Source organism: Schistocerca nitens, chromosome 2, assembly GCF_023898315.1.
Source record: "Schistocerca nitens isolate TAMUIC-IGC-003100 chromosome 2, iqSchNite1.1, whole genome shotgun sequence".
In the NCBI taxonomy this organism is placed as follows: Eukaryota; Metazoa; Arthropoda; class Insecta; order Orthoptera; family Acrididae; genus Schistocerca; species Schistocerca nitens.
The window spans coordinates 862139750-862154448 of record NC_064615.1 but is presented as its reverse complement, the minus strand read 5'-3'; the positions used below and the strand labels follow the sequence as shown (position 1 = coordinate 862154448).

At 43.9% G+C, this 14699-nt stretch overlaps 1 protein-coding gene and 1 non-coding gene across 2 annotated transcripts in view; one reads left to right on the top strand and one right to left on the bottom strand.

Moving 5' to 3' along the window:
• Nucleotides 1-14699, top strand: part of LOC126237128 (uncharacterized) — a 285184-nt gene that overhangs the window by 108128 nt on the left and 162357 nt on the right. Inside the window, exon 2 of the mRNA XM_049946948.1 lies at nucleotides 13923-14134. Coding sequence (XP_049802905.1) covers nucleotides 14018-14134 — 117 coding nt within the window. The 5' untranslated portion in view covers nucleotides 13923-14017. The remainder of the gene's footprint in view (nucleotides 1-13922; nucleotides 14135-14699) is intronic.
• Trnar-gcg (transfer RNA arginine (anticodon GCG)) lies at nucleotides 4233-4307 on the bottom strand. Its single transcript has one exon. It is a non-coding gene; the product is annotated as a tRNA-Arg (tRNA).

Sequence of the window (14699 nt, the reverse complement as noted above, 5' to 3'; positions counted from 1 at the left end):
CATCTGTGGTCATCAGTCCCCTAGAACTTAGACCTACTTAAACCTAACTAACCTAAGGACATCACACACGTCCATGCCCGAGGCAGGATTCGAACCTGCGACCGTAGTGGTCACGCGGTTCCAGACTGAAGCGCCTAGAACCGCACGGCCACTTCGGCCGGTTAGGAAATTGTAGCGAAATGCAGGAAGACCTGCAGAAGATCGACGCTCGCAGGGAGTCGCAAGTGACCCTCAACATCACAAATGTAACGTATTCCGAATACATGGACTGGAAGACCCTGTATTGTATGATAACCCAATTACAGGACAATCGCTGGAATGAGTTACTCGTACTTCCGCAACATTTCCAGGAGTTTGCGTACGGAGCGATTTGCATCGGAACGACCACATAAGCTGGTGTGACCGAGCGGTTTTAGGCGCTACAGTCTGGAACCGCGCGACCGCTACGGTCGCAGATTCGAATCCTGCCTCGGGCTGGATGTGTGTGATGTCCTTAGGTTAGTTAGGTTTAAATAGTTCTAAGTTCTAGGGGATTGATGACCTCAGAAGTTAAGTCCCATAGTGCTCAGAGCCATTTGAACCATTTCGACCACATAAAATTAATCACGAGTAAGCAGATGCCTGGCTGAGATTCATTGGAAGAATCCTCAGGAAATTTAGTCCATCACAGAGGAAGGAGCTTACAAAACACTCGTTCGGCCAGGTAGGTAAGAAGAGCAGAACGTTTCGTTACAGGTTCGTTTTGTAAGCGAGAGAGCGTCACGGAGATGTTAAGCTAACTCCAGTGGCAAATACTACAAGAGAGGCCCTCTGCATCACGGTATACTGTACGTGCCAAGAACAGTCAACCAATATATTATTGCTTCTGCCTACGGATGTCTCTCGAAAAAACAGTCGAAATAAAATTAGAGAGATTCGAGCCCAAACGGAGGCTAACCAGTAATCGTTCTTCTCGCACCGAGCGAGGTGGCGCAGTGGTTAGCACACTGGACTCGCATTCGGGAGGACGACGGTTCAATCCCGTCTCCAGCCATCCTGATTTAGGTTTTCCGTGATTTCCCTAAATCGTTTCAGGCAAATGCCGGGATGGTTCCTTTGAAAGGGCACGGCCGATTTCCTTCCCCATCCTTCCCTAACCCGAACTTGCGCTCCGTCTCTAATGACCTCGTTGTCGACGGGACGTTAAACACCACAAACCTAACCCCCCCCCCCCCCCCCCCGTTCTTCTCGCGAACCATACGCGACTGGAACATGAAGACGGATGAAGTGAAACTAGTACACAAAGCACCCTTTGCCACACAGCGTAAGGTGGCTTGCGGAATATGGGTGTTGATGTAGACGTACATGTCCTGTTTGTAGGTACCCAACATTTGTTCCAGTGAATAAATACTGGAGAGCCATAACATTATAAAAATTTAATCTCGTTTCTTGTCTGGTCTTATTTTTAAATACATTATGAATGGTGCCACAAACATTTCAAAATCTCGTCAGTTTTACAGCTAGACCTTTACAACAGTCTAGACCAATTTGACAACCCAAATAAATGATGGATGACACTTGTTCAACAATCATATTATCCGTACCGATTTTTTTTATCGAACCTGGTCTTTGCCCTGAAAGAACTTCAGTTTTTAGCCCTAGCTTTAGAATCTCAACAACGTATTGTTTGCAAAAGTAGTTCAAGTGATGCGGAACACATTGCAACTTGTCTTCTTTTCCTTGCAGTCCTAATTTCGGTCATCATCATCATCATCATCATCTTCTTCCAAGGATTAGGTGTTGTAATCACCTGTTCCGGTCTCTATCATCCATCATTACATCCCTCTCTTAAGAGGTCTTCGTACTTCTCTCTTTCCAGTCAGCTGATAATTCATTATCTTTCTTGACAATCAGATTCCTGTTATTCTGTCAACATGATCCTTCCATTTCATTTTATTCTCCTCTATCTTGACATTAATTGAAAATATTTTTAAATCTGATCTTATTGTTTCGTTCCTCATTTTTTCCATTTTATTACTGTCTCTTACATACCTCATGAGCATCATGACTGCTACTTGTATACGTGATTTTTCTTGTATTTCTTACTGTCCATTATTCGGAACGATGTACAACTGTAGGTACAGCTATAACTTTATAGAATTTAATTTGCGTCTCTTTCTTTCTGTTCCTTCCCAAAGTTCATCCAATTTTTCAGCATAAACTTGATATTTATTAAGCTTCTCCTCAGTGTCTTTGTCATAGTTAAAACTAAATCACATCCTAGATAACTGAAGTGGAATCATTGTTCTAAAATTATCTCAATTTAATTAATAACTGGAATACACCGTTTTATATTCCACAAAAATTATTGTGGAACATTAATACGTCGTATTCAAGTTATTAATATGTGTATGTTCCTCCAATAGCCGACGGGTATTCCATAAATAGTATTTTCTCATATATTATTATTGGATTCTTTCCTTTGAAAGCCATTATCTTTGTCTTATTTGCATAATAAGTTGTAATATACTGCCTCTTGCCTCAGTCCACACATTTTGTAAATTATCTTCTGTTTCCTGCGTAATTATCTGGTCATCAGTGTATAACAGCGTATTTAATGATATTCTAGATTGTATTTTAATTCCGAAGTATATTTCAATTTTGCACTTCATTACTAGCTTGTCAATATATGAATTATATATAATGGGTCAGAGAGCGCAACCTTTTCCAACGACTCGCATTTTTTAAAAAACATTTCTCCTGACATTTTCGGACCTGAACATATAAATATTTTTGTATTTACATCTGGGCTGTTTATGGTATTGAAAAGATGTTTTGGAAAAATCTCTTATTTCCACCTAATTAAAGGCTTTTTTAAAAGCAATAAATGCTAAATGGGTTTCTCAACTAAATTCCCGACGTTTTTAATAATCTGTCTTATTACAAATATACTCTGAAGAGTCAAAGAAACAGGTACAGCCGGCCGTTGTGGGCAAGCGGCTCTAGGCGCTTCAGTCTGGAACCGCGCGACCGCTACAGTCGCAGGTTCGAATCCTGCCTCGGGAATGGATGTGTGTGATGTCCTTAGGTTAGTTAGTTTTAAGTAGTTCTAAGTTCTAGGGGACTGATGACCTCAGATGTTAAGTCCCATAGTACTCAGAACCATTTGAACCATTTTGAAACAGGTACACTTGGCTAATGTCGTGTAGGGGGAGCCGCGAGAACGCATATGTGCTGCAACACGACGTGGCATGGACTCGAATAATGTCTTAAGTAGTGCTGGAAGGAACTGACACCATGACTGTCGCAGGATTGCCCGTAAATCCGTAAGAGTACGAGGGGTGGAGATCTCTTGTGACCATCACGTTGCAAAGCATTCCAGGTATGTTCAATAATGTTCATGACTGGATAGTTTGGTGGCCAGCGCAAGTGTTTAAACTCAGAAGAGTGTTCCTGGAGCCACTCTGTACTAATTCTGGACGTGTGGGGTGTCGCATTGTCCTGCTGGAATTACCCAAGTCCGTCGCAATGAACAATGGACGTGAATAGATGCAGGTGATCGGACAGGATGCTTACATACGTGTCACCTGTCAGAGTCGTGCCTAGACGTATCAGGGGTCCCATATCACTCCAACTGCACACGCCCCATACAATTATAGAGCCCCCACCAGCTTGAACAGGCCCCTGCTGACATGCAGGGTCCATGGATTCATGAGGTTATGTCCATATCCGTACAAATCCATCCACTCAATACAATATGAAACAAGGCTCGTCCGACCAGGCAACATGTTTCCAGTCATCAATAGTCCAATGACTGTGTTGACGGGCCAGGCGAGGCTTGAAGCCTTGTGTCGTGCAGTCATCAAGGGTACACTAGTGGGTCTTCGGTTACGAAAGACCCTATCGATGATGTTTCGTTGAATGGTTCGCAAGCTGATACTTGATGATGGCCCTGAAATGAAATCTGCAGCAATTTGCAGAAGACTTGCATTTCTGTCACGTTGAACGATTCTCTTCAGTCGTCGTTGGTTTATTGTTGCAGGATCATTTGCTGGCCGCAGCGATGTCAGAGATTTGATGTTTTACCGGATTCCTGATATTCACGGTAAATACGTGAAATGGTCGTACGGGCAAATTCCTAGTTCATCGCTTCCTCGGAGATACTGTGCTCCATTGCTCGTGCGCCTACTATAACACCACGTTCAAATTCACATAAATCTTGAATGAAATATAACCTGGCAGATTAAAACTGTGTGCCAGACCGAGACTCGAACTCGGGACCTTTGCCTTTCGCAGGCAAACGCTCTACCAACTGAGCTACCCAAGCACGACTCACGACTCGTCCTCACATTTTTACGTCTGCCAGTACCTCGTCTCCTACCTTGTAAACTTCACAGAAGTTCTCCTGCGAAACTTGCAGGACCAGCACTACTGGAAGAAAGGATATTGTGGAGACATGGCTTAGCCACAGCCTGTGAGATGTTTCCAGAATGAAACATTGTGCACTTACCTGCGACAGGCAAAGATCCCTAGTTCGAGTCTCGGTCCGGCACACAGTTTTAATCTGCCAGGAAGTTTCAAAATCAGCGCACACTCCTCTGCAGAGTGAAAATTTCATTCTGGAAACATCCCCCGGGCTGTGGCTAAGTCATGTCTCCGCAATATCCTTTCTTCCAGTAGTGCTAGTCCTGCAAGTTTCACAGGAGAACTTCTGTGAAGTTTGGAAGGTAGGAGACGAGGTACTGGCAGACGTAAAATTGTGAGGACGGGTCGTGAGTTGTGCTTGGTTAGCTCAGTTGGTAGAGCACTTGCCTGCGAAGAGAAAGGTCCCGAGTTCGAGTCTCGGTGTGGCACACGGTTCTAATCTGCCCGTAAGCTCCACTTAAATCTTGATAACGTGCCATTTTAGCAGCAGTAAGCGACCTAACAACTACGCTCTACACTTGTTGTCTTAAATAGGCGTTGCTGACAGCAGCGCCGTATTGTACCTATATCAGTTTCTTTGGCCTTTGATTAAAAACTTTCCCACATGTTTTTTTATCCTACATTTAGTAAATAAGATCCTATACAATTACCTGTGTCTTTTCTACTGCCTTTTTCATATATAGAAATTATTCTTTAGCTGTGTTCCATCCTTCTGGTACAGAACAGTTCTTCCAACAAATATTTTAGAATTTTAATTTAGATGAATTCTTTACAGACGAATGGAAAAACTGGTTGAAACCTATCCCCGATGTTATTCAATCTGTATATTGAGCAAGCAGTGAAGGAAACAAAAGAAAAATTCGGTGTTGGAATTAAAATCCATAGAGAAGAAATAAAAACTTTGAGGTTCGCCTATGACATTGTAATTCTGTCAGAGACAGCAAAGGACTTGGAAGAGTAGTTGAACGGAATGGACAGAGTCTTGAAACGAGGATATAAGTTGAACATTAACAAAAGCAAAACGAGGATAATGGAATGTAGTCAACTCGGGTGATGTTGAGGGAATTAGATTAGGAAATGATACACTTAAATTAGTATAGGAGTTTTGCTATTTGGGGAGCAAAATAACTGATGAAGGTCGAAGTAGAGAGGATATAAAATGTAGACTGGCAATGGCAAGGAAAACGTTACTGAAGAAGAGAAATTTGTTAACATCGAGTATAGATAAGTGTTGAATAGAATAGGGGAGGAGTTTGTGGCACAACTTGACAAGAAGAATGGATCGGTTGGTAGGACATGTTCTGAGGCATCAAGGGATCACCAATTTAGTATTGGAGGGCAGCGTGGAGGGTAAAAATCGTAGAGGGAGACCAAGAGATGAATACACTAAGCAGATTCAGAAGGATGTAGGTTGCGGTAGTTACTCAGAGACGAAGAGGCTTGCACAGGAAGTCTTTTCTGAAAGTATTTGTATGGAGTGTAGTCATGTATGGAAGTGAAACATGGACGATAAATAGTTTGGACAAGAAGAGAATAGAAGCTTTCGAAATGTCGTGCTACAGAAGAATGCTGAAGATTAGATGGGTAGATCACATAACTAATGAGAAGGTATTGAATAGAATTGGGGAGAAGAGGAGTTTGTGCCACAACTTGGTAGGACATGTTCTGAGGCATCAAGGGATCATAAATTTAGTATTGGAGGGCAGTGTGGAGAGTAAAAATCGTAGAGGGAGACCAAGAGATGAATACACTAAGGAGATTCAGAAGGATGTAGGTTGCAGTAGGTACTGGGAGATGAAGAAGCTTGCACAGGATAGGGTAGCATGGAGAGCTGCATCTAGCCGGCCGGGGTGGTCGAGCGGTTCTAGGCGCTACAGTCTGGAACCGCGCGACCGCTACGGTCGCAGGTTCGAATCCTACCTCGGGCATGGATGTGTGTGATGTCCTTATGTTAGTTAGGTTTAAGTAGTTCTCAGTTCTAGGGGACTGCTGACCTCAGAATTTAAGTCCCATAGTGCTCAGAGCCATTTGAACCAAGAGCTGCATCAAACCAGTCTCAGGACTGAAGACAACAACAATTTCGATGAAATTAGAAAGAGGGGCATTAGTTTCGGAATGAGTGTCGCAGGAACGGAAAAACTGTGCGTTGCGATGAGGAGAGCTCCGCATGGGCAGTGGACGGAGCTGGTAATGTGGAGCAACGGCAGGCAGCGGAGCAGCGCGCGCGCGCCTGATGAGTCGCGTGGGACGGGCGGCCACAATTAGCCCCCAGACCAGGCCAGCGTCTCGCGCAATTTGGCAATTTCTTCCACTTGCAGGCAGTTAGCGGAGCAACAAGCGGAGCGCAGACGTCGACGGCGCCCCCGCGTCATCCCGCTGCCGGCAGGCGCCGCCGCCAGGTCCGTACGCCGACAGAGGCGGCGCTCCAGTCCGTGGCTGGTGGTAGCAGGGCTCATAGTCGGCACTCTTCCTAGTCCCCCTTCGATGACACGGTCGTAGGCATTACTGACACGGACACTCCACCTGCAGTTTGGCCACCTGGCGAAGTCTTTCCAAAGTATGCGGAGCGGGAACTTCACTATTTAAATAGATCACAAAACAGAAAATCATTGAGATACAAATTTAATTATCTTTTCTTTACACACAGGTACATTTAAAGTTCTACATCTACATCCATACTCCGCAAGCCACCTGACGGTGTGTGGTGGAGGGTACCTTGAGTACCTCTATCGGTTCTCCCTTCTGTTCCAGTCTCGTATTGTTCGTGGAAAGAAGGATTGTCGGTATGCCTCTGTGCGGGCTCTAATCTCTCTGATTTTATCCTCGTGGTCTCTTCGCGAGATATACGTAGGAGGGAGCAATATACTGCTTGACTCCTCGGTAAGGTATGGTCTCGAAACTTTAACAAAAGCCCGTACCGAGCTACTGAGCGTCTCTCCTGCAGAGTCTTCCACTGGAGTTTATCTATCATCTCCGTAACGCTTTCGCGATTACTAAATGATCCTGTAACGAAGCGCACTGCTCTCCGTTGGATCTTCTCTATCTCTTCTACCAACCCTATCTGGTACGGATCCCACACTGCTGAGCAGTATTCAAGCAGTGGGCGAGAAAGCGTACTGTAACCTACATCCTTTGTTTTCGGGTTGCATTTCCTTAGGATTCTTCCAATGAATCTCAGTCTGGCACCTGCTTTACCGACGATCAACTTTATATGATCATTCCATTTTAAATCACTCCTAATGCGTACTTCAAGATAATTTATGGAATTAACTGCTTCCAGTTGCTGACCTGCTATATTGTAGCTAAATGATAAGGGATCTTTCTTTCTATGTATTCGCAGCACATTACACTTGTCTACATTGAGATTCAATTGCCATTCCCTGCACCATGCGTCAATTCGCTGCAGATTCTCCTGCATTTCAGTACAATTTTCCATTGTTACAACCTCTCGATATACCACAGCATCATCCGCAAAAAGCCTCAGTGAAATTCCGATGTCATCCACAAGATCATTTATGTATATTGTGAATAGCAACGGTCCTACGACACTCCCCTGCGGCAGGGAAATTCAGGAATACAGAAATACATATCTCTTAGGAATGAAACAAACAGGAATTGCAGAGAAGCTAAGGCGAAATGGATAAATGAAAAAAGTGAAAAAAAAAACGAAAAAGAAATGATTGTTGGAAGAGAAAAGTCAAAAGAATGGCTTTAACTTTAAGGGTGCACATGGGAGAGCGGACAGGTGGAAAGAGTATGCTGAGGGCCTCTATGAAGGGGAGAGCTTACCTGATGACGTGATAGAAGAAGAAACCGGAGTCTAGTTAGACGATATGGGGGATCCGGTACTAGAATCACAACTTAGAAGAGCTTTGGGAGACTTAAGATCGAATAAGATAGAAGGATAAATAACATTCCATCGGACTTTCTAAAATCATTGAGGCAAATGGCGATAAAATGATTACTCACGTTAGTGTGTAGAATGTTTAAGACTGGTGATATACCAGCAGATTTTCGGAAAACATCATCCACACAATTCCCAAAATTACAAGAGCCATAAAGTGAGAGAACTAACGTTTAATCAGCTCAACAGCTCATGCAACTAAGTTCGACAATGTAAAATGGTGCGAGATATAGGGAAAGACTCTAGGTTCTTGTGCAATACGTACAAGAACCTATAGGGAACAATTAGGCTGGAAGACCAAGAACGAAGTACACGGATTAAAAATGGTGTTAGACAGGGATGTAGCCTTTCGCCCCAGCTGTTCAATCTGTACGTTGAAGGAGCAATGACAGAAAGAAATGAAAGGTTCCAGAGTGGGATTAATATTCAAGGTGAAAGGATATGATTCGCTGATGACATTGATATTCTCTGTGAAAGTGAAGTAAAATTAAGGGATCTGTTGAATGGAATGAACAGTCTCATAAGTACAGAATATGGATTGAGAGTAAATCGAAGAAAGACGAAAGTAATGAGAAGCAGCAGAAATGATAACAGCGAGACACTTCACATCATAATTGAGGATCACGATGTACATGAAGTTAAGGAATTCTGCTACCTGGGCAGCAAAATGAAGCATGACGGACGGAGCAAGGAGGATATAAAAAGTAGACTGGCACTGGCAAAAAGGGCAGTCCTGGTCAAGAAAAGTCTACTACTATCAAACATGGCTCTTAATTTGAGGAAGAAATTTCTGACAATGTACCTTTGGAGCACAGCACTGTGTGGCAGTGAGACATGAACTGTGGGAAAACCGGAACAGAAGAGAATCGAAGCTTTTGAGATGTGATGCTACAGAAGAACTTTGAAAATTAGGTGGACTGATAAGGTAAGGAATGAGAAACCTTTCCGCTGAATCGGCGAGGAAAGAAACATATGGCAAACACTGAGAAGAAGAAGAAGGGACAGGATGATAGGAGATCTGTTAAGATGATGCTAGAAGGATCTGTAGAGAGTAAAATCTGTAGAGGAAGACAGAGATTGGGATAAATCCAACAAATAATTGAGGACGTAGGTTGCAAGTTCATCTCTGGGCTGAAAAGGTAGGCACAGCAGAGGAATTCGTGGCGGACCGCGTCAAACTAGTCAGAAGACCGGTGACTGATGACTCAAAAAAGAAAAGTTCATGAGGTTTTTAAAATGATACCTTGAAGGTCGTTCCGTTTTACTCAATGCATGTGGAGAGTCGAAATCAGAACTTTCGGTCCACTTTGTCCATCTGTGTTGGCAAAAGCAGAGCGAATACTGTTCCGTAGCTCACCCAGGATCTGTAGACGATTAGTATACACCAAGGTTTTGCGATAAACCCACAAGAAAAAGTCGCAGAGACAGGCGAGCGTGCTGGCCACAGAAGATCGCTGCTCAGAAAGTTAGGACGGTCTTGGAAGTGTTCGCCCAGGAGAGTCTTTGACATTTATGTCGTGTGAGCCGTAGCGCCATCTTCTTAGAACCAGACATCCCACACATTCATTTCTTCAAATTCGAGAAGAAAGAACTCCCTCATCATCTGGACATAACGCTCAGAAGTGACCGTGACTGCCTTGTCGTTCTCTTCGAAAAACCATGGGCCAATAATGCCAGTTTAGAATAATACGAAATAATCACATTTTCTGTTTTAGTTCTGTTTTAGTATTTTATCCCCTTCAGCAACTATAGTTGTACATATCGAAACGGAGGAACCAGCTGCGTAAAGGAAATTTAATTTCTTAACCGATTTCAGGCACTTACTGCTCTTCTTCAGAAGGTTGTAACCATCGCATTATTTGCGAATGCCAGTGATAAGATGCACGCAGCATATTGCTGTGGTCACGTGGTTCACAGTCTATTTTTGTAAACACACTATGAACCACATGACACAACAATACGCTGCATGCATCTTATTAATAACATTCGCAAATATGCGATAGTTACAACCTTCTGAAGAAGTGCACTAAATGACCGAAACCGACTAAGAAATTAAATTTCTTTTATGCAGCTGACGGCTGGTTATTTCGATATATAGCTTGTTTTGTTTATTCACGCATCCATACAAATGAAAATGTGACTCATCGCTGAAGAACACAAGGGCTTCACGAGGCAACTTGTTGAATAAGGTTTCAAATGGTTTTTTTTTTTCGTGAAACAAAATCGCGTGGATTGTGTGCACCAGTGCCAGTTTATACTGATGAAATTTCAAGTTCAAAATGGCTCCGAGCACTATGCGACTTAACTTCTGAGGTCATCAGTAGCCTAGAACTTAGAACTAATTAAACCTAACTAACCTAAGGACATCACAGACATCCATGCCCGAGGCAGGAGTCGAACCTGCGACCGTAGAGGTCTGAAATTTCAGGTCTTCAAGAAGAATTCGTCTCACTGTGCGATCAGAAATTGCAAGAGCAGTTACGTGTTTCCGTGCAGGTCGCTTGTGAGAATTTAAACTCGCCAGCTTTACTTTCTCGACGTTGTGTTGTGTCCTGTAGCTCTTGATGCTCCTGGTTTCTTTTCCCACACACCATCCATAAACCTGTCCACTTACATAACAATCGATTTTCGATCAGAACACGACCTGCAGGCTCTGTATTAAACTGTTTCCTGAATGTGCACGGGGTTGAGATAACCGAATAGCCATTGGAAAAGTAATCTCCATGGCGAACGCTTGCTCGTCTCTCGTCTACTGCATGATCGCTACTAAACTAACCTTAAAAAAAAAAAAAAACAGTTAGGTCCTGCCCTTTCGAATGCGCTCAACCCCACAGAACAATGAGTAACTTTAGCTGTGGAGCGCGCCTTTCAAATAAGGAACTTCCCGCGCCGCTCCGGTGTTTAATGACACTTCCCCGACTTGCGTGTGTTTGTGATGATGAGATGAACTGATTAGGACTACACAAACATCGAGTCCCCGAGAGACGAAAATCTCTGCATCGCTGCGCGCACTTAACGAGAAGGCGTGGGAGAGGAGCGGTTGGGATGTGTGTGTGTTTGTGTGGGGGGCGGGGCGGGGAGGGCGGGGGCGGGGCGGGGGGGGGGCGGGGAGCTGCGTCACCGAATATGCTCCCCATTAGGCCGCACAGTTTACCGAATTTGTCGGAAAAAGTTGGACAGTGTTACTGTTCTGCAACTACCCGCTACCCTGATATACAGCAGCCGCTTCCTGCAAAAACTCGTAGCGTTGTTAGACCTCCACCTGTACGAAAATATTATGGTTATTTGGCTTATATCTGTGAAATTATAAATGTTGGCAAATAGTGTTGTTGTTGCTGTTATTTTTTTGCAGTCTTCAGTCCTAAGATTGATTTGATGCAAGTCTCCATGCTACTCTATCCATGACCCTTTATTTTAGTCAAGTGACGCTACAAATTTCTTTTTTCTCAAGTTCTATTCAGTACTTCCATTCTATTCAGTACTTCCATATTGATTATATGATCTACCCGTCTAATCTTCAGCATTCCTGTGTCGCACCACATTTAAAATGTTTCCTTTCTGTTCTTGTCTGAACTATTTATCGCCCAAGCATAGAATTATTTTGGTTATTATTCGAGTTCAGAAAGTCGATTGTGAAGTTCAAGACCTGAACACAAAGTTCTTTAACAGTGTCTTTAACGAATAGACAATAGGTGTATCACGCAGTTGTGTTGATTGTAATTATTGTAACAACTGACATAAAATTTCTCACAGTTCGCAAAATAATTACTCGCCAAATGGAGTAACCAATCGTTAGACGAAGTGGGTCTGTCCAGCAGTCGATCACTGTTGATGGGCGTAAATGTCTTTCCGTTTCCACAGAATTGAGAATGCAACACAAATAAACTGCTCGAAAAATAAATACAAGCGACAGTGCATTACTTAAACGTCCCCGACTGTATGTCCTACATACGAGGGACACCCACATATGCAACTGTGCGTAGAAGTCTAACACGGCATAACCGTAGAAAACTTATCTGTAGAGAGACACCACCTATTTTATAGTAGCTACTAAATCTGTCACTGACTTCCTCACAGACTCTCATTCCCCTTCTATCACTGACTCCCTGTCTGTGAGGTTCATTATTTGTACGCTCTCATCGAACGTCAGTGCAGAGCACTCCTGCACCCTGACAATCGAGAAGTTCGTTATTGTCTGTACTCTCTTAATTGAAGGCCCTGAGTTCGAATCTCGGTCCGGGGCACACTTTTAATCCGCCAGGAAGTTTTATATCAGCGCAGACTCCGTTGCAGAGTGAAAATCTCACTGTGGAAACATGCCCCAGGCTGATCATAGAATGAAGTCTTTCATGACCGGATGACATAGCTGATGGTAAGCCTTTCGGGATGTGAGGTCGTGATCCAAGAAACTTTTCTGTTCCTGACGTTTCTTCCAGGATTGCTCTGGACATCCTCAGAGGCATTCCTCCGCTGAGTCTTGCCGACCAACTGGTCGGACGTCCGAGAGCGCCATAAATACTGTAGGAAAGGGGCGTGGTCAAAGTAACACATGATGAGTAGAGATAATCCTTGTCAGATATGAAACTTAACTAACGATTGTCATCTTGTCAAAGATAAAACTGTGTAGAGACTCTGCAGAGCTACTGTCCATATGTCGCTAAGTTTCATTGCCTCCTCTTTCCTATTAAAATTATCCTGATACTTATAAATTTCAGTGGCTTCCCTACATAGTCGTCGATAATAACTTGACTTTATCCACGAATATGTAGAGAAGCCATTAAAATTCAGTGGCTTCCCTACATAGTGGTGGATAATAAGTTGACGTTATCTGCGAATATGTAGAGAAGCCATTAAAATTAATAAGCATCAGGATAGTTTTAATAGAAAAGAGGAGGCAATGTAACTTAGCGACATATGGACAGTAGCTCTGCAGAGTCACTAGACAGTTTTATCTTTGACAACACGACAATCGACAGTTAAGTTTTATCTCTGACAAGGGTTGTCTCTGCTCATCACCTGTTACTTTGACCACGCCCCCTTTCCTGCAGTATTTATGGCGCTCTCGGACGTCCGACCAGTTAGTCGGCAAGACTCAGTGGAAGAACGCCTCTGAGAATGTCCAGCGCAGTCCTGGACGAAACGTAAGGAACAGAAGAGTTTCTTGGATCACGACCTCACATCCGGAAAGGTTTACCATCAGCTATCCCCCACGCTGTGGCTAAGCCATGTCTCCGCAATATCCTTTCTCCCAGGAGTGCTGGGTCTGCAAGGTCTTCAGGAGAGGTTCTGTGAAGTTTGGAGGGTAGGAGACGAGATACTGGCGGAATTAAAGCTGCGAAGATGGGTCGTGAGTCGTGCTTGAGTAGTTCAGATGGTAGAACATTAGCCCGCGATAGGCAAAAGCCCCGAGTTCGAGTATCGGTCCGGCAGACAGTTTTAATCTACCAGGAAGTTTCATTATTAATTATGTTTGGAGTTGTAATACATTGAAGAATTCTACCTATAGATAGAGGTATAGCCCAATAATTTTTTGAACAGATTCCGTTGACTGCCCTCATACTGTCTGACAGATGTAAAAAAAGTCTGAAAACCATGTGTGCACGTGCTGTTGCAGTTGTGTACAGAGGACTCCAGCAGCTGGTACATCCAGTTGGTATCAAGAGAGACCCCCAGAGCCCACAGTCAGAGGCGCCGCCTTCCCCGAAGGCCATGGCGAGGCCCCCGCTGCTGCCCCTGCTGCTGGTGCTGCTCACCGCCGGTTGCGGCGTCTACGCGGCGCGCAGGTGCCAGGACACGCACGCCCAGAGCCAGCTCGACCTCAACAAGGTGAACACACGGCGCACCTGGTGCTTGCCATTTCTCTCTCTCTCACTAGCTCATCTTTGCCACACCTTTCACCGCTTAAAGTTGTTTGAAATCCACTCAGTACTACCTGAATTACGAGCATCTCCTTAGTTGCACGTTCTGCTCAGACAGTAGTGGAGGAGGTCTCCAAGAGACACTGAATACGTTGGGGAGCTATCCAGATTCATAGTCGCTGAAATGCTGCCCCCAACTAACGGAGATAGTTCGGTATTAAGCAGTCGAGGGACAAGACGTAGTCCTCAAACCTATCTGGCACCATATTCTGCCAAAAAAGTAAAGTACCAAGTGGGGGAGGAGGAAACGAAACGAAACTTGAGAGGGTATGTGATACTATTTCGGTGATTACAATATAGAGTCAAATTTACAAAGAACTTGGCAGAATGAACCCACTTATGTGATGACGTTGCACTCTCTCTAGCCTGGATGTATACAGTGCCTCAATTGGGTAGGGTGTCATAAATCAGTTGTCTCCTCTCCTGAGGCAAGCTGGCTCGCAACTGTTGTAAATGGTCCTTGATAACCTCGA